At 35.5% G+C, this 22,715-nt stretch overlaps 6 protein-coding genes across 8 annotated transcripts in view; 2 read left to right on the top strand and 4 right to left on the bottom strand.

Moving 5' to 3' along the window:
* Positions 1 to 1,678, top strand: part of LOC104712180 (AP3-complex subunit beta-A) — a 6,989-nt gene extending 5,311 nt beyond the window's left edge. Inside the window, exons 10-12 of the mRNA XM_010429017.2 lie at positions 16 to 363; positions 576 to 839; positions 963 to 1,678. Coding sequence (XP_010427319.1) covers positions 16 to 363; positions 576 to 839; positions 963 to 1,317 — 967 coding nt within the window. The 3' untranslated portion in view covers positions 1,318 to 1,678. The remainder of the gene's footprint in view (positions 1 to 15; positions 364 to 575; positions 840 to 962) is intronic.
* Positions 1,453 to 3,567, bottom strand: LOC104712181 (16 kDa phloem protein 2-like). 2 transcript variants are annotated; one of them, XM_010429019.2, is made up of 5 exons: positions 3,365 to 3,567; positions 3,219 to 3,284; positions 2,013 to 2,151; positions 1,781 to 1,916; positions 1,453 to 1,677 (listed from the first exon to the last, which is right to left on the bottom strand). In XM_010429019.2, exons 1-5 carry the CDS (start codon positions 3,429 to 3,431, stop codon positions 1,618 to 1,620), a joined length of 468 nt encoding a protein of 155 aa, XP_010427321.1. In that variant the 5' UTR covers positions 3,432 to 3,567; the 3' UTR covers positions 1,453 to 1,617. The 2 variants fall into 2 exon arrangements, with proteins under 2 accessions (XP_010427321.1, XP_010427320.1); XM_010429018.2 differs by having other exon boundaries at positions 2,013 to 2,154; positions 3,365 to 3,562.
* Positions 4,061 to 6,881, bottom strand: LOC104712179 (serine/arginine-rich SC35-like splicing factor SCL30). Its single transcript, XM_010429016.2, has 8 exons — positions 6,780 to 6,881; positions 6,504 to 6,688; positions 6,335 to 6,412; positions 5,172 to 5,342; positions 5,001 to 5,032; positions 4,784 to 4,862; positions 4,499 to 4,702; positions 4,061 to 4,412 (listed from the first exon to the last, which is right to left on the bottom strand). The coding sequence occupies exons 2-8, from the start codon at positions 6,659 to 6,661 to the stop codon at positions 4,310 to 4,312; spliced, it is 825 nt and encodes a 274-aa protein (XP_010427318.1). The 5' UTR covers positions 6,662 to 6,688; positions 6,780 to 6,881; the 3' UTR covers positions 4,061 to 4,309.
* LOC104712177 (probable receptor-like protein kinase At3g55450) lies at positions 9,040 to 11,517 on the bottom strand. 2 transcript variants are annotated; one of them, XM_010429015.1, is made up of 6 exons: positions 11,178 to 11,517; positions 10,612 to 10,925; positions 10,332 to 10,467; positions 10,099 to 10,241; positions 9,881 to 10,004; positions 9,040 to 9,727 (listed from the first exon to the last, which is right to left on the bottom strand). In XM_010429015.1, exons 1-6 carry the CDS (start codon positions 11,206 to 11,208, stop codon positions 9,309 to 9,311), a joined length of 1,167 nt encoding a protein of 388 aa, XP_010427317.1. In that variant the 5' UTR covers positions 11,209 to 11,517; the 3' UTR covers positions 9,040 to 9,308. The 2 variants fall into 2 exon arrangements, with proteins under 2 accessions (XP_010427317.1, XP_010427316.1); XM_010429014.2 differs by having other exon boundaries at positions 10,099 to 10,244; positions 11,178 to 11,208.
* On the bottom strand, positions 15,218 to 17,878 carry LOC109124493 (triosephosphate isomerase, cytosolic). Its single transcript, XM_010429013.2, has 9 exons — positions 17,731 to 17,878; positions 17,230 to 17,305; positions 16,818 to 16,941; positions 16,383 to 16,467; positions 16,168 to 16,300; positions 15,915 to 16,009; positions 15,750 to 15,828; positions 15,560 to 15,642; positions 15,218 to 15,463 (listed from the first exon to the last, which is right to left on the bottom strand). The coding sequence occupies exons 1-9, from the start codon at positions 17,767 to 17,769 to the stop codon at positions 15,413 to 15,415; spliced, it is 765 nt and encodes a 254-aa protein (XP_010427315.1). The 5' UTR covers positions 17,770 to 17,878; the 3' UTR covers positions 15,218 to 15,412.
* Positions 20,231 to 22,563, top strand: LOC104712175 (glucan endo-1,3-beta-glucosidase-like). Its single transcript, XM_010429012.2, has 2 exons — positions 20,231 to 20,815; positions 21,486 to 22,563. The coding sequence occupies exons 1-2, from the start codon at positions 20,348 to 20,350 to the stop codon at positions 22,374 to 22,376; spliced, it is 1,359 nt and encodes a 452-aa protein (XP_010427314.1). The 5' UTR covers positions 20,231 to 20,347; the 3' UTR covers positions 22,377 to 22,563.

Here is a 22,715-nt window from a genome sequence, read left to right as displayed (position 1 = left end):
CCAGGAAGAACTAAGGTCCAAAAGGGCCCTGGATTTGTGGTTAGATGATCAGCCTAGTACATCAAATCAAACTCCATCTGCAGTAAATAGTAATCAGAGCTCTTATGCGAAGATATCCATTGGTGATATAGGAAGCCGAGTGAAGCCGAAAAGCTATAGTCTCTTAGACCCTGGAAATGGCAGTGGCTTGAAGGTAGACTATGCCTTTTTATCTGAAGTCTCTACTGTATCCCCATTACATGTTTGCGTAGAAGTTCTGTTTGAGAACAGTTCTGGGGAACCTATCCTGGACGTGAATTTGGAAGATGAAGAATCAATGAAGGTAGCAGACTCTTCTGAACAGACTTTGGTTGGTAAAGCAAAGTGAGTTTGATTCCTCTATACGAATTGATTTAATTAGCATGCTTTTTGCCTAATCCATATATCACTTATAGCCTTACATAAAATGTGCCTACCTTAATGATATCTATCACACAAGTTCTCATCCTTAATCCTGCAAGGAATTAGTTTTGGTAGAAATCCATTATCTTTAATTTCTCTTAATTATCTCATTTACCTATTCGTAAACCCTGCAGTGCATCTTACAACAATGTGCCAACACTAATTCCACTTGAGGAAATCAGTTGCCTTGAACCACGCCAGAGTGCAAAGAGGCTTATCCAGGTTCGGTTTCATCACCACTTGCTTCCCATGAGGTTAACCTTGCATTACAATGGAAAGAAGGTTCCTGTCAAGTTACGACCTGATCTTGGATACCTTGTGAAACCATTCTCAATGAGCATCGAGGAATTCTTAGCCACAGAATCTCGATTACCTGGAATGTTTGAGTATAGTCGAAGGTTAGCTGCTCTCTCTACTTAAACTTGAGGTTGATATATAAGAAACTTCGACTTTCACCTTCTGCATTTCAGAAAGATCATTTTCATGTTGCATATTGATTCCGTTCCTTTCAATTTTGGTAGGTGCACATTTGACGATCATGTTAAAGATTCAAGGATGGAGAATGGGAAAGACAAGTTTCTCAGCATTTGCGAATGTATAACACTAAAGGTGCTTAGCAACTCAAATCTACACCTTGTGTCTGTGGATTTACCAGTTGCAAATACACTCGAAGATGCAACTGGCCTGCGATTAAGATTCGGCAGCAAAATCTTGAGCAGTGAGATCCCTCTTTTGATTACCATCACAGTCCAAGGCAAATGCACCGAAGTTCTGAATTTGACAGTCAAGATCAATTGCGAAGAAACGGTTTTTGGTCTGAACCTGTTGAACAGGATAGCTAATTTCATGGTTGAGCCGTCTTCTTTAACCAGTTGATCAGCGAAATAGAGAATTTTTTTTATTTATATGGTTCAAAAATACGTAAACATGTGTATCCTACTAAACCCTGTTTTGTAACATTTTTTTTTTGCTTATACATTTCTGTATAATTTTATTATAAATACAATGAGATTTCATAAACATGCTCTTACTAAGTTAAAGATTCTCTACAACCAACAAATCATGATACATTATGAAGATTAAATAATATTTTTTTCAAACTTATGAATAGCTTAATGATGTTGACACTAAAGATAAAACAGTAACATAGAATCAGCAAAACAGTAAGGAACGAAACTAATCAAACTGGCTGTGCTTCCATCCTCCAAATACTTCTCCATCCATTGCCCTGTCTTGCTGAAATTTCCCAATAAAAATGCAAATAGTTTCAATAAGAGTTGAACAAGATTTAGTTAGAAAAATGTAAAAGAAAACTTAAAAGAAAGAGAAGTGAACCAACCAAAAGAGAGTAAGAAACTCCAATGAGAAGCTCGCCAACAAAGGAGAGATCGGAGTCGACAACGTTGTACTTGGTCGGCCTTAGCTCTGCCGTTCCTTTCTCAACTCCCATTTCCAATAGCTCTTTCACATGTACCCTATTTATTCATTCATTCAATAATCAAGATTCATCCAAATCATTTTTACGTATCTCTTATAGTTTTAAGCTATGTCATATAATATGATATACGTACGTGGCTTCGCCGATGTAGTCGTCGGCAGAGAAAGTATCATGGTCCATGACTTTGACGATGAGTTTGTAATCGGCACCAGAGCCAGGAAACTCTGCCCTCCATCTTAGTTTATCATTCCATGTTGGGTTTCTACCTCCATCTTCTTCATTTTAATAAACACAAATATTTCCAGTCAGTTATTTTCTGTCTAGTATACTATTTTCTTAACTAGAATATCACCAAGATCATATAATTTTACATTTCACTATGCTTTTTTTCTAATAGGAAAACTAAAATATTATTTTTTCTTATAGTAAACAAGCACTTGTTGTGAGTCCTATAATAGTTATAATAATTAATTAGTTAAATAAGAAGTTTGGTGTATTGATGGATTAGTTAAATAAGAAGTATGATGTTGGCCAGACAATTTCACACTAAATGAGAAGACTACTTTGACAAGAGAACTCCATCCAATCCATACACATCATTTTTCAAGATTTAAACCATACAAGAAAAGAAACTTATAAGCTACCACAAAATGTCTCCAATATAAAACAGTGAAATAATAAAGTTGATGAAAACATTTAAGAGTTGGGATGAACAAATTATACCGAACAACACTAATATTTTAATTAGTTTTTTTTTTGTAGATTATTTTATTTAGTTTGCAAGTTATATATACTTTTACCACATTTCGCAAAACTAAAAAAAAAAAAAAAAAAACTTTTTACACATGCATATAGTGAACTAAAATATTTGCTTCATCATAACACAAAAACTTGATGAACGTTACGAGTAATAAAAACATGTTTTCAAAATGCAAACAAATAGTGTACCATTCATCACCATTATATCATGTGTTCAAGAAAGTTATATTTCCGAAGAATACTAAACTAATTTTACTAGGAATAGCTATGTGAAAAAAAATAGTGTTTTAGCTAAGCTAAACATGTAAATGGCTATGAGGATAGTTGAAATTGAAATACCCTATGGATCTCAAGTTGCACTTATTATTTTATTCAACAACCATCAAACTATCACAAGCATGTGGGCGTTTTTATTTCTTAAGTTGGAGTAAGATAGAACATGAAAATGGAGAAATAGTCTCTCTCGCATAAAACCAAAAAAAAAAAGAAAAGTCAAACTATAGAAAGCCTAATTAAGCTGATTATAGAGAGATTTGGAAATATTTGGAGAGAAGGAAAATATGATTAGAAAGTTAATTACCTTTAGCAACGCTACTTTTGCGGGTTTGCCCTTTGTATTGGATCTCAACATATGGATCTATCTTACCTAATAATCAAAAACACAAACACAAAGTAAATTTTAAGAAAGGACAACCAAATCTGAGAGAAGAGATGTTATTAATTTACCAAGAAAATCAGATCGCTTGAGATTTTTGCCACTGATGAGATTAACCTCAAGGATTCCCACAGCCATCTCTCAAGAAGAGTCTTTTCAAAGTTTTTTTTTTGGGTTTGTGTTTTCTAAATAAAGAAGAAAGAAGAAGAAGAAAGAGAAACGATGAAGTGGATATGTCAGAAGAAGTCCTTTAAATACAAGAAGCAAAGAACACAAGCAGACCTTCTCGTTCACATGATTAATAATTCTATTCTTATTTATTATTTTTTCAAAACATATAACCCGCGTCCGCGTTCGTGGTTGGTTCCACCAAGACCGGACCAAGCCAAACCAAACTTTCATATGTACACAAGAGAAGACCTAATAAGTATTTTTCGTCTGGTCAATTAATGCAAATTACCATCCTACACCCGTAGTTGGTTTTGTTTAAGGAAAGACCAGATTGGCTGCTTGGATCTTGTAAAGTGTAAACGAACCAACCAATCAGAAAGTATTGGTTGGACTTGGACCTGTTGTCCAAAATAGACCCAAGAAAACATCATCATAATATTGACTTCTCTAGATGGAATCCTTTTTATTATCTTTTCTCAGAAATTCTTAGACACAGAATGTGTTATAAGATTTTCAAAGGCTGCTACGAAACAAAGAAAAATTGCAGTTCTCAACTCTTGACCATACGAGAGAAGAAGACTTTGGTTGCTCGCACATTCTGGTTTCCCAAACGTTTCACACATTAGAAGCTTAAACCAATCTTCATACAAAACTTCAAAAAAAAAAACCCATAAACCGAGGACAGAGAGATTCAAGTAACATCACATCACAAGACACCACTGTCTTTAAAGCCAGAGTAGTTTTTGAAAACACAGAGACCACTATTAGAGAGAAACAAAACAACCCATAAAACGTTGCACAAAGCCTTGGTCTTTGCGATAGTGAGAGAGAGAGGGACATAAGTCTCATCTTGGAGATGCCTCCACAGACCTGGACCTGGATCCCGATGGCGACCTTGAAACCGCTCTTCCACCACGACGCCGTTCCTCTGGTTCATAGCCCGGTTTCCTATAAAACCAATCAATGTCCAGATACGAAACATCAAACACAATCCTCAGGGGCAAAAAGAAAATCAAACACAATGTCTCACTTACTCTCTAATCTCATTATCTCCATTTCTGTCCCTTTCTGGAGCAGCATCACCTTCATAGCCAGGGGAATAGGACCTGCGACTGTATTTTACATCTTCTTCTCCACGAGGAGGACCTCTTGGTGGTGATCGTGGACGTTCCTCTTGCCTTCTCCTTGGAGATGGTGAATAATCTGCTCCTCTTCGTCTTGGTGCAGGAGAGTAAGACCTGTAAAACCATTATGTAAATTACACATACATCTCATTGACTTGATAATGATGTAAATGTATGGGTGACATAGCAGGTTACCTTGATCTGTATCTGCTTCTAGAGTCTGATGGACGACGTGGAGAGCGTGAACGAGAGATCGAACGTGATCGAGACCGTCCTGAAAACACACAATCATAGACATACTCAAGCTATGTATATAAAACAAGTGTGTCACAATCTAGTTGTGCTCATGTATGTTGAAATTTTGCAGTTAAAGAACCTAATAAGTGCATACTCAAGAGAGAAAATCACTAACCATGAGAACGACCTCTGGAGCCTGAAGGTTCCCTGAAAAACAGAAGACAATTTTTTAATAATTATTCTCAACTTCTTTGGAAAAATGATAGAGAACTTACAGAATGTTGATGAGGAAGAGCGATATGATTGATAACTTATTTGCTTTAGCAATCAGAATATCAAAACTTACCTACTCCGAGTCCTAGTCTTCACACGCATCTCCTCAGGCCTTTTCCTAGACTCTGAAGCAACAACCACAGTGATCTCTCTCCCAGCAAATATCCTCCTGTTCATGCTTCTTTGAGCCTCCCCAGCATCATATGCATCAACAAACTCCACAAAAGCAAACCCCCGCGGTTCCCTGCATAATTCATAAGCTTATCATTCCAAGAGTTTGATAGTTGATAGCAAATGCACATAACACTAGGAAAATCTTAAATTACCAGCAAAATCAGCCTACACTCAACCACTAAACTGTATACCTTTCTCAGATATCGTATATGTCAGCTTCTGAGAACGTTTAAGTAAACATCAGCTTCTGAGAAAAGCAGACTTCTACTTACGCAAATATGGCTAGTAGCTGACCTTTTCTTAACAGTTTAAGCACATCAACTCGAAAAGAGGCAAGAGATCTTGTAAAAAATAAGAAGCACTTGATCCCAAAAGGTACGTTCTCTTCAGATCGCCTTCCTCAACAAACTTCTAAAGTTTGAGTAATTTTATTGTAAAGCTTCATAAGGAACACTCTTCACTTATAACTTGCTTCCAAACAAAACATCTTCACTTATTTACTTGCTTCCAAAATCCAAACAAAACAATCTTGATTTGAAATGACTCTTAATATCCTTTTAATCCACTAAGTTAAGCAATTTTTTTTTTTTTCACGAGGGGCTTCATCAAATGTGGGGCTTGGTCTTGTTTTAACTTCAAGCCAACATACCCCCTGGGAAATCATTCAACGTTTAATGTACTATGGAAAAAGCAAGTCGAAATAGAAAGCTCTGAAATTTTAAGTACTCATCGACAAAGGTCTCTTCTCACCTCGAGAACTAAGCTCTAACAGAATGTGCAGAGTAAACAAAAAAAGAAGGAGAAGGTGTCATCTCAATTTGTGCAAACCTTGACGACTAACAAACACCCTTTTTCTATCATAATCAAAGGTTCAGCACTGAATACGAAGCATCATGCAATGTAAACTAAAGGAAGTGAAGATGAATTCAATCATTACACAACACACATTCTACATAAAAACAAGAATCATATATGCAAATCATCACACAACTAGTCTATGTATCAAGATTAAACAACAGCTCAAAAGACATCAAGAAGGAAAGAAAGAGGAAGCTCACTCACCCTGAGTAATAGTCTCTCGGGATATAGACATCTCTCACAGGTCCAAACCTCTCAAAGGGCGCACGAAGCTCTTCTGGTCTGCAAAACCAAAAAAAACACAACAAAATCAGTAAAAACCAATTAGAGTCTTTTTAATTTAAGCAAGAGAGAGAGAAAAGAGAAATTTTACCTGCAATCAAGAGGAATGTTACGAACCAAGAGACTACCATGGCTAGAGCCTTTACGTCCACCACCATATCCACGTCGAGGAGGAGGAGGTGGACTTCTACCTCTACCACCATATCCTCTCCTCGGAGGACTGTAATAAGGCGGGCTGTATCTCCTCATGTTTTCCAAGAAAATAAAAAAAGAAACCTAACACAGAGAGAAGAAACGTATTCAACAACAGAGATCCTCAAAAGAGTTTACAATCGGAGGATTAAGAGAGAATGATCAGGAAGTTTACCTTCGACGGAGCACAATTGGTAACTTCGAGAGAGTAGCTCAAGACAAGACACAAATTGTTCAAAAAGACAGATCTGATGAAGTGAATGAACAACCCTACGCTTTTTTCTTTAGAGAAGAAGATGATGACTTCTCTTGTTTTCTTCTTCTATTGGATGTTCAAAGAGCTAGGCCCATCTTTTAATTGGGCTTTGGCCTTATTGCTATTTTCCATTTTTACATATGGGAATGGGATAGTTTTGTATAAAAACTAAAAAAGTTCTGACCAATCTCTGTTTAGTTACATATATGGTAAACTAAAAAATTAAAAATGTTAAAAAACAAAATATTTGATCTATAAGAAGAAAAAAAAAAATTATCTCCAAGTAAACAGGAGCAAAACTATAACCAGTGTTACAAAATCACACGACAATATTACAACAACAACATACAAGGAGACATGAGAGACCTATGTATGACCAGTAACCCACATCTTCCTCTACCTACTACAAACCATCACTTTTTTTGTTTAAACCGTCTTTCTGGTACTTGTCTTCAATTTTCAATCCCACAACTTTCTTGGTATCCTTAACCGGGTCAACGTTAGCCGGTTTAACCACGCTGTCTTGCAGCTGTACCAAGGCTCGGACAACTTGGTCCATGGTAGGACGTGATTTGGGTTCGAATGAGAGGCACTTCACAGCAATGCTTGTATTAACTTGTTTCAAAGTCAGTAATCAGTACCCTCTGAACCACCACGTTGTTCAAGAACCAAATCAACAACAACAATATTGCTCTTCAGGAAATAACTTCAGTGCTTTTTTTTTCTTTGATTGAACAATCACTTTTCTAGGGTTTAACAGATTCACATCATTTATCGATTTAAATAGATTTTTTCATGAATCTTTTGTTTGTATCTCAATTTCTTAAATTCTGTCGTTTGATTATAGACTGAATAGGCAGGCATTGCAATCTTCAGGAATTTGATTGAATAAATAAATATTTGATATTTCCATGACAATAGCTAGCTCGAACGAATGTGAAATAATAATAATTTCTACCAAAAAAAAAAAGTGAAATAATAATGTAAAAAGCCCATGAAGAGAGGTAGACAGGCCCATTTAGACTAAACACAGTAGCAATTTGTCCCACATCGCGTCGCTGAAGAGAGAGAGCTGTGTATAAATAAGGATAGAGTCGAGTAAGTGATTGTCCCTTCGTGGACATCCGATAAAATTGGAACGATACAGAGAAGATTAGCATGGCCCCTGCGCAAGGATGACACGCACAAATCGAGAAATGGTCCAAATTTTTTTTTCCCCCAAAAATTTTGTCAGATCGATCGATCTGTTCTTCTGGGTTTTTTTCTTCTCGTTTTCTGAAACCTGAACCGAAATTTCGGACGCATTTGAAGAACAAAAGTTGCTGAAACCTTAACTTTGTCAGTTTAGTTAGGTTTTTGATGTTCCCATCGTCGGAAAGATGTAATAATAAGTTTGCTTAGATCCATATATAACATTGCGATATCACTTTGAGTCTGTGACTCTCTCCACAAAGCTGCCAATTTGTTTTGGGTAATAATTTTGTAAGAACTTTATTTAAGCTCAAAAGGCAACATTCGTACCACACGACGAGAATTTTTTTTTTTTTTTTTTTTTTTGAAGTCCACAAAATTCATTATAATTCTGCAAATAATATATTATAGAGAATCAATTCAGACTTCAGACCCACAAATTAAAAATGAAAAAAAAGTTATTAACTTGGTAGAAAAGTAGAAAACAAAAGAAAGATTTGAATGTTTTTGTGTGTGTCTACAGTTTCGGACATTGAAGAATAGAACTTCCATGATGAAGAAGTTAGAGATTAAAACCTTGAGAGCATTCTGAACAATCTGAACACCTCTTCTTTGATCTTCGTTTTGAGTTTGAAGGTCGTCTAAAGCCTTTGTAGCATCTATATACCACCCACCTATTCGAAATTTACCCACTTTGAAAGCAACATGATGAAATAATCAGAGGAAACAGAGAGAGCAAACGATATAATATATACTTACCCGGTATGATGCCTTCTTCGACGGCTGCTCTTGTAGCGTTTAAAGCATCAGTGACTCTCTCTCTTTTATCTCTCCAACTTCAACCTATATAGGAAACCAGACACATATCACCTACTTTTGGTTTGCAAGAGTTTAGAAAGACCGATTGATGGGTGGCTGACTAACCTTGAAGACTGCAACAAAGCTGCTTTATACATTAATTAACTAACTACACAATGACTAAAAATACTTACCACAAAAGAGATCAATTTGACAGAAATTAGTTACATATATGGTAAACTAAAAATGTTAGAAGACAGAGTGGAATTTGTTCACTACCACATTTTGGTATATATAACCAAAATATTTGATCTATAAGAAAAAAAGAAAGATTATCTCCAAGTAAACAGGAGCAAGACTATAACCAGTGTTACAAAATCACACGACAATATTACAACAACAACACACAAGGAGACATGAGAGAGACCTATGACCAGTAACCACATCTTTGTCTACCTACTACAAACCATCACTTTTTTTGTTTAAACCGTTTTTCTGGTACTTGTCTTCAATTTTCAATCCCACAACTTTCTTGATATCCTTAACCGGGTCAACGTTAGCCGGTTTAACCACGCTGTCTTGCAGCTGTACCAAGGCTCGGACAACTTGGTCCATGGTAGGACGTGATTTGGGTTCGAATGAGAGGCACTGCACAGCAATGCTTGCCAACCTCACGGCTCCTTCGGGTTTGTACTGTGAGTTAAGCCGAGTGTCCACAATCAGTAGAACCTTTCGTCTGCTTGTGAGGTATGGTCTAGCCCAATCCACAAGGTTTTGCTCCTTGGCTGGGCGGTTATGGTCCAGTGCTTGTCTTCCACAGAGTAGTTCCAGAAGAACAACCCCGAAACTGTATACGTCGCTTCTAGCATTCAAGTGACCTGAAAACAAAAAGATAGAGAGATGAGAAAAACGAAACTAGAATGCAACTCTAACAGCCAAAATGTTATAGTTATTACTATTCAAACTCGCATTTATTATACTCATGCTATAGTTAAGGCAACCATTGATTGTATCATATCTTAGAACTTTACCTGTTGAGACATACTCTGGCGCGGCGTAGCCAAATGTACCCATGACTCTGGTACTAACATAGCTAGTTTCCCCCATTGGACCGTCCCTCGCTAATCCAAAGTCTGACAGCTTTGCATTGAAGTCCTGTTGTTTAAATAACAAAGTCAGTATCTTTAAGTCGTTGATTAAAAACAATAAGTAGACTTGAAGGTTTTTTTAAAAGAGAAGAGCATAATACCGAGTCGAGTAAGATGTTAGATGCCTTGATGTCTCTGTATATGACTTTGACGGGGTCGCTATGAAGAAATGCGAGTCCTTTAGCTGCATCAAGTGCAACCTTAATCCGTAGAATCCAAGAGAGCGGCTTAAAATCCCGGCTTCCTGCTTCATAATCATTCAAACATAAGAACTAACAAAACAACCTCTCTCAAGTTACACAAAACATGGACATTAATAGATCAAAAGACTCACTTGAGAAGAGATGATTCTCAAGACTACCCTTGTGCATAAACTCGTACACAAGAAGCCGTTGTTCATCTTCCACGCAATAACCAATCAATTTAACTAAATTGGGATGACTCAACTGCCCCAAGTAGTTGATCTCTGTCTGAATAACAACAACAACAACAACAACAACAACAACAACAACAACAACAACAACAAAACATAACAGATCAGAAGAGTCAGAGCCATAAAATCAAAAACATTGGTTAAAAAAAAAGACATAAGAAGAAACAAGTGGGGTTTGTACCAGCCATTCTCGGTGACCTTGAAAACCATCAGGGTTAAGGCGCTTAACAGCAATAACAAGACCGGAGCTAGATTTGGTCGGGGTGAGAGTAGTCTCATCAAGCCAGCCTCTAAAGACACAACCAAAACCACCTTCTCCAACAACAGAGTCAGCTCTGAAGTTTCTGGTTGCGAGTTTAAGTTCATTAAAGGTGAAGCTTTTAACACTCGTTGAGCTAAGTATCTCTCCTTCTGTCTTATGAGCTCCAGTATATGATGATGATGATGACTTATAGCTCGAGAGACGAAGATCATCGAGACCACTACTACTCTTATCTGCACAACAAAAAAAGCGTTGACCAAAGTCAAAATCAAGAGTACCAAAAAAGGGAAAAACTTTTTTTGAGAGTCAGATCACGATAAGATTCTTTGCAAAGTTCATTCCTTTTCTATAAACCCATTATCAATTAACCAAAAAGATCACAAATTTGAAGATATACACATGTAAAAATCTCAAAAATTTCCCGGGGAAAAACACACACAAAAATTGGAGATGAAATAAAAAGTTCGAAGTAGCAGGGAACGCACTAAGTACACGAGAACTGAGGCAAGAACCCATTGAAGTAGAGAGAGATGGATCAAACGAATGAAGTAGATCGTTTTTGTCCTTTTCTGACAAAATGAGTTGGCTTCTTGAGCTGTTTTTTTTTTTTGTTATCTCTCAGATGAAACCCATTAAAGCTGAACAATTAAGAAAGAGAAAGATGTGAAAAGCATACAGTGAAGAAGAGAGAGAGAGAGATAATGAAATTGAGAAGAGAGAAGATGGATGTTGATGATGAGATACTAGAGGCAACTAAAGGAAGAAGAAGAAAGGTCTCTTTGTATTTCTTGTCCAAAACGAATTCAGACAAAAAGTGAGTTTTGACCAAAAGAAAAGTTTTGGGGTTCTCGTTTAATGGAAACGAGTTTAATTAGTAATAGTTTAATAATAAAAATCAGTGGGACTTTTTGGTTCTTTTATGCCTAGTTTTGTAACTTTCTTCTATAGGTTTGATTTGATCTTCTTCGATGTAAGCATCTGATTAGAGTGCTTAACGTACATAAAAAGATAACTAATGAATGATAGGTTAAAAGATTCAAAATTAACGACGTACGTAAAAATATCACTAATGAATGATAATAAGTTAAAGATTCAAAATTAACGTCTTAACTCTTATTAGAGTCAGATAATGGTCTTTAGATGTTGGAATCTTTGCTTTTGCTTGGCCTCTGAATTCGTCGTGGTGGATGAATGGGACTTGGGTGGGGTTGGATGCTAAAAAGAAGACAAAAGTTTTTACTGATGGATAATATTTCGATTTATATGCTTTGGGTGTGGAATGATGAGACAGGTTCGGGTTTAAGTACTATTTGTATGATAGAAAGTAGAAACGCATACAAAAAGCAAACTTAACCTGTCGAGTTCAATAAACTTTTTTACACAGGTAGGTAAGAAAATTAGACCTAGGAAAATATCTACTTATGTATAATATAGTGAACCAGAAAATAAGTTTTATACAAAGTAGGTAAGAAAAAATATGATTTGTAAGGAAAAAAATATACTTGACTACTTGTGTATAATGTAATTTTAACTAGCGCTAAGGATCAGTGCCGGCTTAATTAGGGAGACAAGCAATGCGATCATCCCGAATTTAAAGATTAAGAAGACACATAATTTTTTTCTATTTTTTATATAGAAAAAGAAATTTGTAAGATAAAAAGACACAGAAAACAAAATACAAATATAAAAGGTCACAAAAGAAAGTAATATAACATAAGGGGCACAAAAAAAATAATATAAGATAAAAGAGACCAAAACAAAATTTGTAAAACAAACATAATCCATTAAAATATGTTTTAAGGATTTTTTTTTTCAACCAAACATTAAATTAGAAAATAACTCCAAAGTTAGTAGCCCAAACTGGAAGAAAATAGTTTAAAGATATTTCTGAAACTAAAGATCTCGAAGAACGAACAAAACAATATGCCTTCACATTTGACTTGAGCAGGATTCTGGCAAGAGTGAAAGAGGGAAAGGATGAGCGGATAACCAAAAACACTTTTCATCTTCCATAATTATCTCAACTAACTCCAATAGTAGAACAACAATAAATTTTTATAATCCTGTCAAATGTTTATATATTATCAAAATGAAATCCATAACTTTTCAACATATAACAGAGGTTTGTTGGGCATAACTTTAACCATATAAATTATAATAGATAAATTCTTTTGTAAATATGATAATTCAATATATAAGAAAAATTATACATTCTATAGAAAATTACATTGATACGGGCCGTAACAACAAGTGTTGAGCAAATATGGGCTGTAACGACATAACGTCAAGCCAATCGGGCCGTAAAGGTAAACACCCAAACCAATACGGGCCGTAACTGGATTTTGGGACCGATTCTAATATGATACGACATTAATAAGAAGATATTTGACTCAATTTTATGGAAAGAATATTCGGAACGACCTTATCTCATGAAGAGACGGTTACATAATTTCAAATCCCATAAAAATTAAGGTAAAGAGATTTCTATATAAAAAGAAAGTGACATCTACATAATACAGGACATAAATAGAGAGCAAAACAAGAGACATAAAGCACAAGAGACACGACTCAATTCTAAAACACGGTTAGAGTTTATAGATTGATTTGTATTACCTTGAATTCTTGTATTTGAGTTTGATACTTTGATCAATGAAAACGATTATTCAATATATATTTCATTTTTCCATAGTCTCTAAACAAATCAATTACTTTTGTCCAAACAAAATTAATTTTTTTAAAAATTGGTCTTTTATCCCAAAAATTTTTTTTTTGCCTAGGGCCCTAAAAACCTAAGCCTGCACTGCTAAGGATCATGAGATTTTTATACGCAGAGCCGTGCAGACGTTATAGAAGAAGAAGCCTTCGCTTGTGGCATCCAATTTTGGGAAAAAATTAAGGGCATATATTTATAATATTTATTACTCTTATATAGTTTATTCCTAATTAAAGTTATGCTTTTAAGTTTTTTTTTACGACATCTACGCTATTAAACAACTAGACATTAGGGTTTACAAAATCAGTTTTGATAGCTTTCTCTTTGGTCCTTAAGCTTCATCTTTTGATAATTAAGGTAAGACAGTAACAAATTTATCCTTCAACATTTTCTCTTCAAATTGATTCTATCAAACTTAAACTGTAGTTATATATTTTTTTATTTTCTATTTATTCTGTTTGGTTAAATGTTTTTTTCCTAAGATTGCAATGTAATTATTGTAAAAAAGGAAGGTTTAAGAACTAATATTTCGTTTTAATTTATATTTATTTATTTTTGTTATAAGAAGATGTGATTAATTTCTGTGAATATTTTTATTTTATTTAAACTAAGGCATTTTATTTTTGTCCGCTTGTTATACTAATTAGTCTTCGGCTGTTTGTACGTATAAAAGTTTTATTCTATAAATAACACTAAAAACTGAGCAAAAGATTGAAGTAAATGTTGTCGCTGTATACCAAACCTCCATTTTTTTTTTCTTCTCCAATTTGATTAAATAACGTGTAAGTATTCTGTTTTCTGATGCATGAATAAATAATGTGTTTCAGTCATACGGACCCAAAATAACTCCACTGCCGAAAGAATCGATGACTTGGTCAAACCTCCTCTCCGAAGGTCACAATTGTTTGCTCGTTAAGCAAAATAAGTCTAACGTCAACTAAATAATATAATACTGAAAATATATTAAATCCCTATAATTCCTAAAGTGAAGCACCACTCCCTGAACATGAATAGAAATGTGGGTTGACTTGGGAGATCATACGTTATCACATTTGTAGCTGAGTCACGGTATTGTGTCTTTTTCTTGGCATTAGTTGTCACATTTAGCCGGGTCAAAACTCATATACGGTTTTATTACACTGAGTCCAGTTTTTTAATAACTGTTTTGAACAAATTTTGACGTACGGAGCTCTTTGTTTGGACTTTCAATCCATCTTTTTTAACTAACACATGATGATGATCACTCTAGTTCCACTGAGCCGCTTTACTGATTACATATACTATTTAGTTAGTTATTTAAATCAGCGTAACTAGGTTCGTCGTTCGTGTCGGCATACGCATCCTTTTTTTCTTCTACAAATCGAAAACTGACATTCCTAATATTGAGTTTCTTCTCCATGAAATTTGTTTTTCCTTTTTTTTTTTTTTTTTTTGACTCTCTACAGTCTACACATGATGTTAAACATAATTCATGATGACGACAATAAAGTTGAAAAAAATAGTATTTTAAAAGCTAAAAATGTCAAAATTGACAAGTCAATAGGGAAAAGCGAAGAAAAAAATAAAGCAATTTTGTTCCACTCCTATTGTATAATCTTTTGAGCGTTCGATACGTTTACAACCTTCTCCATTTAGTGGTTGACAGCATTATACAGAGATTAAAAAATAAAAGAGGGGGTCCAAAATGGAATAATGGCATTTTGATATTAATTAAACAGGTAACTATGAAACAAATGATTTAGAAACGAAACGCCGAGGGGATTAATTATATGAACAACGAACGAACACAGGCTTCACTTATAAAAAAGGAAGAGATTTGCAAGTTGACGGCTAAATAAATGGAGAAGAAATATGATTGTTGCGTTCTCAGAAACAATATAGTAAAGAGAGAAACTTTTGCCAAATACAACTGGAACCAAAATGTATCATCGTACCAACTTATTCATATATTTTTTTCAGAGTTGAGGCAGGAAAAGTAAAGGATTTTCAAACTGCTTAATGAACACATTAGGCGCTTTTCTTCACCTCTGCAGCCTTGATGATGTCGATAAACTCAGGCTGCAAAAGCAAAGAATGAACAAAAATAAACGTTATTGACTGAAACAAAAACGAAGATGTTATTATAACAAGGCAAAATATATAGTATATGTGTACCTTTAGAGAAGCACCACCGACCAAGAAACCATCAACATCAGCCTGACCACCTAGCTCCTTGCAGTTACCACCATTGACGGATCCTGATATAAATTTGCAAAATCAAGCTAAGTAACGTAAACTCTTGAGGGGGAAATGAATCGAAAAGGTGTTACTGACACATTCAGATATGCTCATCATATAGTCTTACCTCCATAGATGATGCGGGTTGTGGCAGCGACATCAGCACTCACGTTCTTGGCAAGCCATTTCCTGAGTTCATCGTGTACCTGTTCATAAATGTAATAAGTTTTCGTAAGAGAAAGAAGATGCAAAAATGTTAAAGTGCTCATACGCATCAACAACAACAACTTACTTCTTGAGCTTGGGCTGGGCTAGCGACCTTTCCGGTTCCAATGGCCCACACTGGTTCATAGGCTATGACAACATTTGACCAGTTCGACACGCGATCTGCCATTACAAACAAAAACGAATTCTTAAGTTCTGTGTAGTTTAAGGATATACACTAAGGGAGTAAAGGAATTATTATCATCATAACAAGTCAAAGCGTCAACGCGAATGAACTCAGGTAGGAAAAAAGAGATGCAAATGTTTGACAATTTACATACCAGCGATAGCCTTGGTCTGGGCAGCGACCACATCCATGGTTGACCCAGCCTCCCGCTCCTCAAGAGTCTCACCAACGCAAGCAATCACTTTCAAACCTTGAGCAAGTGCATAGGCAACCTTGTCTCCGACGAACTGCAAACATAAGATAGAGGTCAAAAACCAAAATCATGGATCTAAAAGCAGATTTGAATAGAACTACAGAAAGGTAACCAACCTCGTTTGATTCATTAAGGATTGCCCTCCTTTCAGAGTGACCAAGGATAACCCATGGGATATCCAAGTTCACAAGCATCTCAGCACTGCGCACACAAGTTACATAATGCGTAAGTGCAGGAAATAATATGCAGGAAGTACAGACATCACATAATTTTCCTCCTGTCATCCAATGGACAGGTGAATCGTTTTACACTTGCTTATCTGACCAGGCAGGTATCAAATCATGTTCTGACTCTCAACTGTTAAGTTGTTTTCTTAATCACTTGGATGAGATAGTATAAACAAAATAAAGAAGAGCAACAGATGGGAAGGTTGATTTGTTTTTAACAAACTCATACTCATCTTCAAAACCATATATCTTTACTGAATAGAAAAATAACGGTAAAACAGCTTAAAGTATACACTAGTAAGTAGGCAGTAGCGAGAATCTCACCTCACTTCACCAGTGAATGCACCACCTTTCTTAACCCAACAGTTTTGTGCAGCAACAAAGAAGTCAGACCTCAATGTGCTCTTAACCAGGGGAAGAAAAACATATGGAGGGCTAACCACAACCTCTGCATTGGTAAAAAATTTCCATCAAATTATTAATCCAATCATAATCATAATTACGAACATAGATAGAACCATAACAAATATGATGGAACACATGTATATGATGATACTAGATCTATCTAATCATGCTTAGAGGTAACAAATATTTAACCTATATACAGTGAAACAGGTTTGTGTGTATGCCAAAATCCATGCGATACGTTTTATTCCACTATCACATAACTCAGATTTCAAAGACATGAAAAAACAGAATTATACGATCGTCAAAGCAATGGAGATGCTACACTTACCTACAACATCCTGTGAAGGTACTTGAGCTTCGTTAAGAGTGTTCACGATCTTCTTCACCTCCTCAGCAGTTCCGTTCTACATTAGATTAAAAAACATTCAAAACAAACCATAAGCATCTTCCTCCCAATAACAAAAAACGTGATCCAATATCTTAGACGCGATAAGATCAATCCTAGCATGTTAACTGAGTATAGTTTAGCTAACAAAATCAACACACAGATCCATCAAAACTAGAACACGAAACCAATCGATGAAGAATTCGAAATCAAAACTGACAAAAAATATGAGATCCGGCATCGAATCGTCAAATCTCAACCATCAGTACTAAATCAAAAACATATAAGCAAATCATGGATCTAAATCCGACGTCAATCATAGCAAACAACGAACAAAACCTTAAAACTCAGATTACGATCGAGATTTTTCCGATCTCGTTCACTTGATCGGGGAAGAACTAAAGAAAAAAAGTAAACAAAGATCCAGAAGAGAAGATCACTTACGCATTTCCAGTTGCCTCCGACGAAGAACTTTCTGGCCATTTTTGCTCAAGTTTTTTTTTGCAGACGACGATCACGAGAGTCACAGATGGGAGAGGAGAGCTAAAAAGATTAGATCGAGAGAGAGTGTTCAGTGGCCGTTGTCTCTCGGAGAGGTCACTGATATATAAATAAATAAAAATATACTCTAAATATTTTGTATTGGAAAAGACGCATATGTCTAGGGTATAGAAGAATATTCCTTTAAAAATTAGGAAAGGTGAGGGTAATAATGTAAATTGAGCAAGGATGAGGAAAATATTGTGGACGTGTTGGCCAAGGTTTGGTTGGTGGAACCGGGTGCCGGGTGGGGTTAATAAAATAGACAACGGCGTGGATCGTGATGCTCTATTATAAGGCTTTAGGCCTACTAAAGCACATAAATAGAGATGATGAAAGCCCATGAACTTGTTCAGATTCTTCAAATACTGTCCTAAAAATAATTTGTGATTATGAGATCTTAATTATATATAATTGCAATTGAGACCCATATTACACACCTAAAGATGGATATTTTTCTTTGTTTTTTTTTAGTCTATTTTATTTCGTTTGATCTTTGTTGTTTTATATAACCGCAAGAATTTCATAATAAAACCAATAATTCGTTGCCTTGTTGGATATGTAAAAGGAGTAAAGGACTATATATATAGCATCATTATTATGTAACGTTACGTGGTGAGTTGTTTAATGAGAAAAAAATGAAAGAAGTTACGTGGTGTGTGCAATCAGTGTAACTATATTATGTGTCATTGGATAATGACACTAAATTATTAACTAATCAGTAGAAAAAAAAAAGAGACATCAGACATGAAAGGGAAATTCGTTTCTAAAGAAATCATAACTCTGAATTCTGATTCTGAAATAAACTTTCATAAGAGTTGGGTTTCGCCGACATAAGACCATGCGTAGATCTCATTAGTTAGTGAGTTATGTGGGATTTTGAGCCGGATTCTGGACGAATCCAGAAGCTATCGATAGGTCGAAAAACAGTATCGAGTCAAATGGTTGAGAGAATCTCAGGAAGATCACGAATGAATGTAGAGATATCGCCGGAGCATATGCAGGGATCTTAGTCATAGTTTTATGATTTATATACCTTGAAATAGTATGTAAAGAACACATATAACGAGATATACAAGAAAAACTTCGATATAATGACCACTATTGAATTTGGCTAACCTCCATCTTTTTCTTTGACATTGTTTAAACCTTTTGGTAATTTCTTGTTACACATGTTGGTATTTTCAATCAACATATCTTGTTTAGTCTCTATAGAGCTAATATAGTGGCATCAATAATCAATTATATATAGTGTAACATTATACTACTATTGAAAATAAAAGAAGTAACGTGGTTTGTGAAATCAGTTGAAGTATGTCATTGATAATGACAATAAACTGTTAACTTAAATAATGAATGGATGTGGAGAGACATGGACGCGGATCTTCTTCTTTCTTTTTTTTTGTTCGAAAGAAAGGACAACAAATGGCTAAAGAGAAGAAGAGGTGTCGGTAAAAGTTAAAGAATCAGCTTCCTCAACATCTTCATTATACTTCGCATCTATTTGACTTTGGTCCGTAGTGTTCAAACTCCAAACTATTCCAATCCTTAATCCTTTAAACACGTGTCTAATGAACGGCACTGTCCGAAACCGCGTTGATCTCTATCACTTTTTTTTGTCATTTAATTTTAATTACTTCTCTGTATCAAAATAGATGATTTTTTATGATTTTTTAGTATCACAAAGATTGATTTTTTATAAACTTTTATCAGTTTATGCTAAAAAAATTATAAATGTTAAGAATCATTAATTGAAAATTTAAAATTTTATTGGTTAATAATTATGAAAATATATTTATAACTAAACATTAAATGTTTCTTAATTTTGTGTGAAATTTTTAGAAAATCATCCTTTACAGAGAATATAAATTTGGTAAGTACTTTTATATTACTGATTAAATCTGTTTCAGATCTCTCACTGTTAACATCTTTAATGAAAAGAACATATCCAAAGAAAAGCAACACTATCTATCTATCTACCTTTTTCGTTTTTTTGTTTCCTAACGAGTAAATCAGTATACAGAAAACTTTAGGATAGCAATCTTAAAACTAATTTTAGGATTAACAAATACAGATAATATGAGTATTAAAACAGTCAGATAATTTACAAAAACAATTATCCAAAATAAAGATATAGACACTATAATTAGCCAAAATCAACTAAAAACTTTCACGGTCACAACAAATTCCACTTTTTTCAATAATTTACAACTACCTAAATTTAAGCCGACGCACATGGAAAAAAAGAAAAAGAAAAAAAAAGACAACACTAATTATTCTTCTTTCTTAAAAATCCAGCTGTTCCTCACTAAAAATACAAATAAACAATTATACACACGTATACAAAACGGTCATATCGAATTTATTTAATAACTTTGCTATTATAAATAGTTTTATCAGTCCCAATTATTAAAAAAATATCTCTCCTCCTCATATAATAAAGACACAACTCAAACGATTCACGGGTTTCACTTTTGGATCGTTTGATATTTCCCAATCTCCCCAAAAAAAACAAAAAACAATGGCCAAAGAGCCACCGTCAAGATCTCTCACTCTCCTCCTCCTCCTCTCCGCCACCGTGTTCCTATCTCTCCCCGCGGTAATCTCCGCCATCGGTGTTAACTACGGAACTCTCGGGAACCTCCCACCACCGACTCAGGTGGCAAATTTCATCAAAACACAAACCACGATCGATAGCGTCAAGATCTTCGATGTGAACCCTGACATCCTCCGTGCCTTCGCCGGGACAGGTATCTCCGTCGTCGTCACCGTCCCTAACGGAGATATTCCGGCGTTGGCTAACGGGTTACAAGCTCGTCGGTGGGTTTCCGCTAACATTTTGCCGTTTAATCCTCAGACGATAATCAAGTATATATCCGTCGGGAATGAGATTTTGCTCTCCGGAGATAATAACATGATTAATAATCTTTTGCCGGCGATGATGAATCTTAACAATGCTTTGGTTCGTGCTGGTGTCAAAGATGTTAAGGTCAGCTTTCTCTCTTTTTATTTTATTTTCCTATTTTTCAGATTTTTATCTTATTTTTAGGAATTATATATGGTAAATAAATAAATTAAAATCATTAAAATATGGTTTGATGTCATTTTTTTTACAATTTCTAGATAAAAACTTTGGAAATCTCTACGTTGAATTTTCGATATTGCTGCTAGTGATGAAGTATTTTATTTTGTTTACGTAACTTTACCTTATTTTTTAACTAAAAATGTAAATTATTAATAGTGAATTAATTGATTACCGTGAAAATGCACTATTTTTTGTTTTCTTTCCTTTGTAACAGCAATAATGCATTGATTGCGCATTTAAAGTTGGAACAGTAACGTTGAAAAAATATATGCAAAACAAAAGCTGATTAATTTCTGTTTTTTCTTTTTTTTTCTTCATGTTTTAGTTAAATCTAAAAATCACAAAAAACAAATTTCAAAGAGTGGAAAGTGTTAGCGATGTATATTAAGATCTGACTATTTAGACTACCCCACGTGCTTATCTCACCGTCCACGGTTGTCCTTAGATTCTTGATGTGTCTGCCATGTCTTATGTTTCCTTTATTACATCAGTGTACATGTGATTCTAGGAACTGTTAGAAACTGATAAAGCAACGGTTGATTCTAAAATTACTATTTGTTGCAATTTGTCTCAGGTCACAACCGCACACTCACTTAACATCATAGCCTATGACCTGACCGGTGCACCAAGTACCGGTAGATTCAGGCCTGGTTGGGACAAGGGCATATTGGCTCCAATCCTAGCTTACCATCGCCGCACCAAGTCTCCTTTCATGGTCAACCCTTACCCTTTCTTTGGCTTTGACCCCAAGAACGTCAACTTCGCCATTTTCCGTTCCCCGTACAAGGCTGTCCGTGACCCGTTCACCCGCAAAGTCTACACCAACATGTTCGATGCTCTCATGGACTCGACTTATTCCGCCATGAAAGCTCTTGGATACGGCGATGTTAACATCGTTGTTGGCGAGACTGGCTGGCCGTCTGCTTGTGACCAACCTTGGTGCTCGCCCGCTAACGCAGCTTGGTTCAACCTCAACATTATTAAACGTGCACAAGGCCAAGGGACACCACTCATGCCTAAAAGACGTTTCGAGACTTACATTTTCGGTCTCTTTAACGAAGAAGGCAAACCCGGTCCAACCGCAGAACGAAACTGGGGACTTTTCCGAGCTGATTTCTCCCCGGTTTACGATGTTGGTCTTCTTAAAAACAAACAAGGAGGTGGCGGCCGTCCAGCATTGCCTGCGCCTAGTACTGCCGGTGGTAAATGGTGTGTGGCGAGGTCGGAAGCTACGGATAAGCAGCTGCAAGACAACATTAATTGGGTGTGTGGTCAGGGTGGCGTTGATTGTAAACCAATCCAAGCTGGCGGTTCGTGCTTTAACCCGAGCAGTGTGAGGACGCACGCGTCTTTTGTGATGAACGCTTACTTCCAGAGCCACGGTCGCACCGATGGTACTTGTGATTTCAGCGGAACTGGTATGGTAGTAGGAAACAACCCAAGCAATGGTGCGTGTAAGTTTTAAGAGATTGTCTTGTCTATGTTATGTAGTATATTATTTGTCTGGAACGTCCTAACATAATGGTTCTGAGGAACTTTTGGATTGGAGAGATCATCAGACTTTGAGTTTAATTTCGGATATTCTAATTTTTAAGGTTTTTTTTCTTTGTTAATTCCTTTTATTTAAATAAATAAAGTGGAACTTCCCATAAGATTTGCTTCACAGTTACGCTTTAGAATAAAATGATTCTGTGACTTGTGATCTTTATGTTGGATTTAGATGGCCCATCCATCAACGTAAAAAGCAATATAGACGTTAGAACATTATCTTATCTACCATATAATTATGTCTTCCATGCCATGA

The sequence above is a fragment of the Camelina sativa genome, chromosome 9 (assembly GCF_000633955.1).
Source record: "Camelina sativa cultivar DH55 chromosome 9, Cs, whole genome shotgun sequence".
NCBI classification, from domain to species: Eukaryota; Viridiplantae; Streptophyta; class Magnoliopsida; order Brassicales; family Brassicaceae; genus Camelina; species Camelina sativa.
The sequence above is the reverse complement of the archived record's forward strand: the minus strand, read 5'-3'. Positions and strand labels throughout refer to the sequence as shown.